This window comes from Eutrema salsugineum, unplaced genomic scaffold (assembly GCF_000478725.1).
Source record: "Eutrema salsugineum unplaced genomic scaffold, Eutsalg1_0 scaffold_9, whole genome shotgun sequence".
Taxonomy (NCBI): domain Eukaryota; kingdom Viridiplantae; phylum Streptophyta; class Magnoliopsida; order Brassicales; family Brassicaceae; genus Eutrema; species Eutrema salsugineum.
Window position 1 is genome coordinate 11,512,058 of NW_006256342.1, and position 10,226 is coordinate 11,522,283.

General features: G+C 28.3%; 1 protein-coding gene across 1 annotated transcript; it reads right to left on the reverse strand.

Moving 5' to 3' along the window:
• Positions 1-3,548: 3,548 nt before the first annotated feature.
• LOC18009434 (protein FLOWERING LOCUS T) lies at positions 3,549-5,772 on the reverse strand. The gene is made up of 4 exons (XM_006391491.2): positions 5,498-5,772; positions 4,526-4,587; positions 4,150-4,190; positions 3,549-3,998 (listed from the first exon to the last, which is right to left on the reverse strand). The coding sequence occupies exons 1-4, from the start codon at positions 5,693-5,695 to the stop codon at positions 3,775-3,777; spliced, it is 525 nt and encodes a 174-aa protein (XP_006391553.1). The 5' UTR covers positions 5,696-5,772; the 3' UTR covers positions 3,549-3,774.
• Positions 5,773-10,226: the final 4,454 nt, after the last annotated feature.

Below are 10,226 nucleotides of genomic sequence, written 5' to 3' on the forward strand. Positions count from 1 at the left end.
TCTCAACAAACCAGATTAAAGAGTTATTCATTATGTCTATTCATGTTCTATAGAGGGAGAGAAATGACTGCAGACACGGTTCAAGCTTTTTGACGGTTCAGAGGCTGGTGAAGTTCATTGACAAAGGGATTAAAGGGGTGTTATTCAATCTGTATGTTGAAATCAACTCCACTAGATTAGAGTATATCAGATTTTAAAATTTTTTAATTCATTTAGAATCTAATGTATATGAGTTGTTTAAATTTTAAATTACTTAGCAGTGTATTTAGAAAGTCACATGATATCATTTAAAATCTAATAGAAAAGAATTCTCAAAAAAATTTGTTGAAGTAAAAAATCTCACTAGTCTCTATAAACATGGCAAAGAAATTATCAAAACAAAAATCAGAACAATTGCTAATCCAGAAAGATATTATTTTTTCTTTGATGACTTATGGAGAGAGAAGAGAGAGAAATGTGTGCTAAAGAAAAGAGAGAATAGTGAAAAATTGAGTTTTCATAATAAATGGCTTGTTGACTTATGGAAAGAGAGAATGGAGAGAGAAATGGAGTAGGAAAAAAGAAGACGTATGAAGAATGAAAAGACAAAATAGAGGGAAAAGAAAAAAAATTGGAGGGATGAAGAATGATGTATTCGATGGATTAATACATGGAGGGAAGAAAGAAAAAAACAAATGTTAATAATTATTTGTATTGAATTTTATAATTATCAAAATCTGAGGGTAAAAGGTTAGATTTTGATTGCTATATTTAACACATAAAAATAGGTTCAAATTCAGTTAAAATCTTTCACTTAAAATCAGTTGTCAGAATCTGTTAAACATGAATAACATAAGATTTTAATTGACTTATTCAACTTTTTAATTGAATAACAATGGATTTCAAACTCTATTAATGAAGAGATTGTAAATACATGAACCAATAACATTGGATTTTGAAGGAGAAATCAAAATCAATTATTGAATAACAATGGATTATAGATGGATTTAAACTCTATTAAAAACCATGATTGAATAACACCCCCTAAGAATCGGTTCAGTTCAATTCGGCTGTAAAGAGATATAAGATACGAGGAAGGAATATAAATCTGGTTTGTTTTTAGACTAGTGATTCTGTGAGAAAGTTGATTTATCTATAAAACCAATTTGTGTTTTTAATTTCTAAAAGTAATCCTATGTAGAAACAATTATTTTTTTGGGTTTTGAATGAAATTTAATAGTCATCCAAAAAAGAACGATAACAAATTTTTCTACGTATAAGTGTATACCACACAAAAATCTATTCTAAATTAAACTATTATAAAAAAAAACGAAAAGTCAAACTAAAAATTAAAGGGCCCACTAACAAAAGTAGTCGAGGCTTTAGGCTCTCAACTATTCAAATATATAAATATCTCTTGTGGAATACACGAGGAGTGTATCAATTAGACTCTCCCTGCAGTGATGGTGAAAATCTGAAAATAATGAACCATTGTTTTTGTTGGTTGATGACATAGTGACATGTTATATTCATAGTACAATCACATGCGAATATCAAGTCCCAAGAGGTGGAACACGTGCACCAATCGAACTACAATCAATCTCTCTTTATGATAATATTCTCTTATCTCTTTCTTTTTCAAAGAAAATAATCATGCCACCTCTCCGTTTCTTTTTGATGAAAATGTCCTATTGCTTTTTATCTCTAAATAACTATACTTTATAAAATTAGACATTGCCTGTTAATTTTGGATGCAAATTCTTCTTATGTTACTATTTCTGGTTAAGATAAGCACGGATGTTTTTTAAAGCACAAGATTCTTGTCACCTTCTTGTATGGCTGCTGTTTTATTTCAATTTTATTTTATGTTTAAATTATAACTCATGATTATTATGATATTAAACTGATTATTATGATACTAAACTGACTGTCACTAACCAATCGCGTATGATCTAGTGATCTGTTCAACTGGATAGACAATAAGCCATGCAAGTTACAAATAAAAAGAATCGAGTTCCAATATCCACAAAATTAACTCGTTGTAGTTTCTTTTGATTAGTGTAGACATTTTAAACGATTAAAATGCCTATTTTTTTAGAGTGCGATAATTAACTATAATGGATTTTAAAACAAAAACTTGACTGTTACTGTATGGTTCTAACTTCTAAGGAACCGTATGAGTTGGTAAGAAGCTTGTGATATTGGTTAATACTTCTTTTGTTTCACTTTAGGTGTCGTATATCGATTAAAACAAAATATCTATTATAACTCTGTTTCTATTACAATAAATACGACAGTTAGGTAATTGATTATTTATTATTCAATCTAATCTAATTTATCTAATAATAATATCCAGAGGTTGACACATCAATACTCCCTCCGTTTCATAAAGAGTGTTGTTCTGACACTTTTTTTTTTTCAAAAAGAATGTCGTTTTAAAATTCCAATGTAATTTTTAACATAAAATATCATTTTTAACTTCAATAAATTCAGAAAATTAATTATAAATATGATTCAAAGAGTCATTTTCTACAAATTAATAAGGGTATAAGAGACATTTTATCTTATTTCTTAATTTGTGTGAAGAATGTCAGAACGACACTCTTTGTGAAACGGAAGGACGGAAGGAGTATTTGATATTAAAAATTAACAAGTATCCAAAGTCCCAACATGTATCCAAAGTCCCAACCAATATTTGATATCTAAATCTATTACATGGTAAGTTAAAAATTATCTTTTGATCATGATTTGGTTGAAGAAATTCGAAAATAACAATTAATGAACTCAAAAAATAACTATTATATAGTAGATGTTGTAAGGATTAAAACATAATGTTTTGGTTCTGGGAGTCAATCTCGCACTTATGTGTTCATACGTGACCTATATTGTAAATTATATTGGTGTTCCTCCTGTATTGTTTTATGCATGTATTGAATGAAAATTGTGTGGTTCGATTGACGTATATTTTAATCATCTCTAACTTAAATTTTATTTTCGTGTTCGAGCTTATATATTCAATTATTACATACACAACTTTTTTAGTTTATTTTTATTTGTTTTGATGATGATTAGGACTTTAGGAGACTTTTGGCTGAGATCCGCACATCACCGTAGGTTTGAGATCATAATACGTAACCTGGTGTCATCCCAAGTATATATCACTCGATCATGCGATTTTATATTTCTCCTTGATGTTTTCAATGTCAAACTATCGATATTTGGTTAATACTCTTGCCACTTGACTACTTGAGCGAGGGTTTACGAATGGCGAAGCAAAGCGGTTAAATAATTCCATGCATGAAATGATTCGTTTATTGACCTTGACCAAGATCAAGGCCATAATAATCTCTTGACCCTAGCTAGAAACCAGATGCATACATATATATATTTCTAAGTTTAAAGATAAAAATATATGATGATTGGCTACATAAAAAGTGTATTATGATTTATGGGATGATGAACTCAAAGTAGGACAAAGAAGCAGATTCCACTGCCACTGGCTATTTTTCAAGTCCGTTTTTTCGAATGTTAAGATAACGTTGCATCCAGAATAAATGAAAAATACGTAACGTAGCTATATAAAAATATATTTCATGCAGAATGATATAAATATATTGCATCACACACCATATAATAAAAACACAGTCATATTCCTCCCTCTCTCGTTTATTCAATACATACTTTCAGCTACTATAGTAATCATCACCGTTCGTTACTCGGATTAGAAATTGGTTATTTTAATGCTATAGATGCACCAATCTCACAAGAGTATGCAATATCAATTGATGAAACCATCTAACTTCTTCGTCCTCCGCAGCCACTCTCCCTCTGACAATTGAAGAAAACCGCAGCCACGGGAAGGCCAAGATTGTATATCGCAGCAAACTCACGAGTGTTGAAGTTTTGGCGCCACCCTGGTTCATACACTGTTTGCCTTCCGAGCTGTCGGAACAATACCAGCACGATACGATGAATTCCTGAGGTTGGCCTTGGACTTTCGTACGACACAATCTCATTGCCTTGAAAATAATCATCAAACACGTGTGAATTCTTCTACCTATACTAAATTAATAATTTTTGCTAACTTAACTAAATTAATAATTTTTGCATATCACATGTATAAAAATTCATTCTACCACCTAGTGATCAATCTATAGTATTGTAACTCACCAAAGTTTGTTCCCGTTGTCGCAGGGATATCAGTCACCAACCTGTAATGAGATCACCCATATAGTTATTTTAAGATATAGTTAAAATGCTATAATTTATATGGTGCAAGCAGACATAAAAGTAAGACTACAAGAAACTTGAGAGATATGTTTTGTGTGTGGTAGCTATATGACAGGAAACCTAGTCCTTCTCACTTCGTGTCACAAAGACACGTCGTCAGGCTATTTCACTTTTCAAGACCAAGGCGATTACGTACAAACACCACTATAAAGTGGAAAACCAGATCTTACTACAAGTCATGTCCTATATATACTCTATAGAATCTGTGTGGCTATAACTTGAAGTGAATAAGAAAAAGGTGAAATAGTGCACACACCAATGGAGATATTCTCGGAGGTGAGGGTTGCTAGGACTTGGAACATCTGGATCCACCATAACCTTCATTCAAACCATAACCATTAGATTCCGTTACAAATAAGAGGACCAAGAAATAGAGGGATGATATATCATCCTCAAATTGATCAAGAAAGTAATAGTTTTTTTTTTTTTTTTGAGGTTTGAGAAATGAGATAATACGAGAAAGTAAAACAAAAAACAAAAATGAATAGAATAAGGTAGGTAGTAGTTACATGTCTATATAAATAGCAAAGTAAAAGACTGGCTTGAATATACTTATTCAAACACTCATCACATGTTCCACAACAGTCAACAGGGATCATATCTATATATCTATCTAAACTGAACAACTGTTATATATATATATATATATATATATATATTGACGAATATATGCTCCCTTATATAAATATGATTTTTATTTTTGCATATTCGAATCCAGATATTTATATATTGCCTTTCTAAAAGTACCTTTTTAAAAAGTATCTTAGGATTAAAAAGAACAAACAAATACATTTAAACTATTGGAGGAACAAATAAAAGTCCAAAATTCTTGCCCGAAATAGAAAGAAAATAATACAAAAAAAAGTTGGTAAAAAAAAATCTGGGATTTAGATAAGAGCCACAAAACAAGAGACTTGTGGTAAAATATTATTAAATTATTTAACATTTAGTTTGGGGCTGGATGAAATATCTAATGTATTCATCTTCATGGCAATAAGGTAAAATTACTTTTTGATTCGACTGTCTAAAAGCAAAGTCAATCACAATCATAAGAAACCCGAAAAACAACCATTTAATTAATATCTCTAAGTCTCTTTGTGGGTCTGCATGGCCAAGATATATATTGAAAAATAAAAATAATGAAGCAATGAAGAAACTAAAGAAGAAGAGAGTTCAAGTCAAATGTTACAAAAAAAAAAAGAGAGAGAGAGAGTTCAAGTAAAAGAACCAAAGTGTAGAAGTTCCTGAGGTCTTCTCCACCAATATCAACCCTTGGCTTGTTGAGAACTTGTGAAGGCCTTAGATCCAAGCCATTAGTCACCTCTCTTTGACCATAAGTAACCCTTAGAGAGATCGATCTCGTGAAAAGTTCAAGAACGTCAGGTACAACTCTCCCTACAACAAGAGGGTCTCTCGCATGAGACATCTTTAATCTAAAACAAACAGTTAGTTTTTGTTGTAACTGTTTTTTATATTGTTTTCGTATCTTATTATGAACCCTCTACGTGTAACTTATATATATATATAGTGTTTCGGGAATTGCACTAACTCGGGGTCGGTGAACTCATCACCACAATCTTTTTCTTGTCCAGTGATGTACGAGAATCTAAAACTGATTCTACGTACATCACATATTGTCTTCTTATTTCATATCCTCCTTGTGGTATTCCAAAACCACCACTAATAGCTAGACTGGTAATATTCCAAATTATATCTCATCCACTTGTTAACCAATAATATTTTATTTATTTCCTTTAACTAGATACCTCTCTCGACTTGTAACCAAAAAAAAAAAAGAAAGACCTCTCTCGACCATATACAGTGTTTCGGTGTAATATAGTTGAAGTTTTTTTTTATTATATTACAGATATTATGTTTCAACCGACTAAATAATGTAAAAAAGTTTTGTTTTTGTTACAATAAAGTTCAAAATAAGGAATAACCATTGGATTTGATTTGTAAAATATGATCTGGCTTAATAGTAGACACATATATGGCATAATTGAATTTTTTTTTTTATGGGGTGATCGGAAGACTGAGAAATATCTTTATGCCACATATGTGTCTACTATTATAACTTTGAAGAACAGAAAATCAAAAATTATAATATCTTTATGCCACATATGTGTCTACTAGACTACTAGAACCGGAAAATGAGTAATATCTTTATTAATTTTATTCTTCTTGCTTAAAATTCATGATTAGTTTCTGGCCACTGGAACTTAGTTACATATTTTTCAGTAACCTTAGTTGCATATTTTTCAGTAACCTTAGTTACATGTATATGTCATTCAAGAGAGCTGAAATGATACAAAAGCCATGCATGTAAATTGTTATTTTATACATGTTAATTTACATACAGGGGCGGACGTAAGAACGAAAGTCAAGCCCTACTCTTTTTTGTTTTTATTGAATAAATTTTAAATAAATTTTATTTAATATGTTATTTTAATAAGTTTATAGAAAAACTACTCCCTATTATCAGTAAAAATATATCTTCTATTGAAAGTACTTTCGATAAAAAAAAAGTTTTCGATCGCCATTGTTTACATTAGCACGAAAACAAACATTGTAATGTACAGAAAGTTTGGTCGCAGACAAGATTAATTGTTCGCTACAACGAGATAGATAGATTGTCCCCCACTTGTCTTTTATTTTTCTAAACCTTTTATCATGCCACCGTCTGGTTTATTCGATACATATATACTTTTTTTTGTTTTGTTTTTATATATCTATTTTAAAAGACTTAAGTTTTTTAAGTCGTTAAAAGACTTACGTTAAACGACGACTTTTCTTTCTTTCTCTTTTCTTCTTAATTTATTACCTCAACTAGTCTCTCGATCTTTTTGTTTAATGTAATTGGGTGAAATATATAACTAACCATGAGCCAAATATTTGTGAAATACCATGCAATTGCTTTACTATTATATTTTTTTTAATAACGCCATTTGACAATTGTATATTGTTAGATAGAAAATCAAATCTATATTTAATTATATATTGGTAGATAGAAAAATTAATCATTTTTAAATATAATATTTTAATAGAATAATGTATATAATATACTAGATTATTCTACGTGTTTTAATTTCATAACATTACATAATCAATAAATTTTTCATATCCTATGTATAAAAACTCATTCTACCGCCTAGTGATCAATCTATAAGTATAAAACTCACCAAAGTTTGTTCCTGTTGTCGCAAGGATATCAGGCACCAACCTGTAATGAGATCACCAACCTGTAGTGAGATCACCCATATAACTATTTTAAGACGATAAAGTAAAAATGCTATAATTATATGATCTTTTCCCAGCTTAATTGAGCTTCCCAACAATTGATCTAAGTAGTTTAGCTCAGTCATCTAACTCATTTCACTTCTTTTCTGCACATCTCAGTTTTTTCTTGTTTCATCCGACTAAGTTTAACAATCCGTTCGACTTAGCAGATTAATTTAGATCATGAAACAAGTCTAACTTCGTTTGTTTAGTAGTATTCCCAAATTTCAACCATGGTCTGTTCTAGCAATTTTACTGCAGATCGGAAATTTTACAGTTTATAACAATAAAGAAAAAATTAGTCTGGAGGATACAAAAATCTAGTCCAAACAATGTGAATGGAAAGGGAGGTGAGAGAATAAGAAAGAGAAATGATCGTCATAATGTTTATATAGGAGGTTTTCTTACTAGCTAAAAAGTCTACATTGTTCATAGATGTATACTTGTCTCTAAGCTGAATAATTAACTTAATAACAAATTCTGTTACGACCAACCAAGTGAGTAAAAATACTTTGGTGATACCGATACATATACCAATAATCACTTTAAACAAAAGAGTGTATTGCATCAGTTAAATAGTATCACAACATTAAATAATTTTATTTTGAATTATTTATTACTAAAGATATAAAATCTATAATTTAACATCATTTATGATAATCGATGTAGTTTTTGGCTAGTTTGACGTCCACTAAAAAAAACTGATACAATCTCTACTAAATTACATCACTTAAACAGAATTGATATAATAATATAAATTCACATCTATTTTAATAATAATATAATATTGTTGTATCTAATAATTTTTTGTACAAACTAGAATAATATAATAACTGATGCATGATGCATCCAATAATTTTTGTTAGCATCATTTAAATAAATGATACAAAATTTACATCAACAAACATCAAAAAAAAATTAAATAAATTAAATTAAAGAGGGGGGGGAGGGAAAGTCCCACATCGTTAGTTATATAGATGAGATTTAAAAATATCCTTATAAAATAAAATTATTTATAACTTTTAATCTTCTCTATTAAAATAGAAACATGTTTTGTCCAAACAGATTTTTTTAGTTTTCTACGATTCTATTTCTAAATATCTACTATTTCTGTTGCCAAACAAAAATTTTAATTTTATTTATCTGTTTTATTTAATTTTGAAATTAATAAAATAATCTATCTGAATTTTATCTTTAAAATTAATATCATAATTTTTAAATTTTAATTCAATTACTTTGAATTTTCTTAGTTATAGTTAGGATTAATTATCAAAATTACAAAATTAGTTATTATTATTTTTAAAAAATAGTAAATATGATATTAATATATTTTCTTTTAAATATCCAAATTTAAATAATATTTTCATAATGATAAATATAATAAACAATATATTATTATATAATTTTTCATAATCAATTATTTTAAAATCTTAAATATTTATAATTTAAAAATATATATATATATATTATATTGTAATACGAACAGATATGTTAAAATTATGTTTTTATATTTATAGTTTTTTTTTTGATTAATCGAATGGACAGATTAAAGTTATGTTTTTATGATCGTGATCAAATTTATTATAAAAACAAATTTTATCTAAACAAAAAATAAATTGTATCATTTATTAAAAAGATATTATATCTATAAAAAAATAAAAATTATATTATAAAATTAAATTACAAAAAAAAAAATTTTCAGACGCACGAAATATAATCTAATTTACCATATTAATTTTCTGGTTAATATTACTAATCAGTTCTCGATTGGTTTGTAAAATTTTTAGAGTGTAAACAAACTTAAATTAGTCATTTTGTGGTTTCAAACGCGATTACAACTAATTAGATAAACCTATATTAATTTGAATATCAATTATTTCTAAATTATATGTTCACAATTTTACCATAATTATTAACAAATGATATATATATATATATAATTATTAATAATTTTATTATAATTTTACCATAATTTTACCATAATTATAACAGCTACAAATATTAGCATCAATTATATAAATTGATGTAAATCTTTATATTACTTTTTGTAATTGATACATATTAACAGCAAAGCAAGTAATTGTAAAACCGACGTAAAGTATTTATATCATCACTTCACTTATTTAAATTATGCAAAATATTTTAATATTAATATTTAACTAATATAAATATATAACATAAGTGATGTAAACACACACTTTTTGTAGTGAATTGCTATGAATTGTTAGATCTACAAGAATGAGATAAAACTTAAAAGGAAGTGATCCCCTACAATCCAATCATTTTATTAAAAAAATGTCCCTTAAAATCATTTGAGCAACTGAATAAATTCGTTACAAGTGAAATCTTAGAATATGACAAGTTTTCTTTGGGTCTCAGGTTAAGTCGTACATAGATCTTACTTTTCCTATTTTATGTGTTCAGTCCTCTTGTTCGCTTTTTGGCTCTGGCGTGTGTGAAGTTGGTGGCTATAAAATATTAATTGTTCCTAAACTTCGGACCTCAACTTTTTCTCTTCTTTTTATCCTATGTGGAACAAGTCAACATCCACTGTTTTCTTTCGAGTTCGGATGAAAGAGAAATATAATATAGAAAAAATAAATATAGGAATTAGTAAGTAATGTAAGATAATCGAATCTAAAAATAGAAAGAAACGCAACCAAGTAGAGACGTCTCAA

Bases quoted from the DNA above. Each gene is read 5' to 3' on its own strand.
- LOC18009434 (XM_006391491.2), bottom strand. From the start codon at position 5,695: ATGTCTCATGCGAGAGACCCTCTTGTTGTAGGGAGAGTTGTACCTGAC. The intron at 4,191-4,525 runs GTGTGTGCACTA...ATCTCATTACAG, and splicing joins CTCCGAGAATATCTCCATTG to GTTGGTGACTGATATCCCTG. The intron at 3,999-4,149 runs GTGAGTTACAAT...ATTATTTTCAAG, and splicing joins GACAACGGGAACAAACTTTG to GCAATGAGATTGTGTCGTAC.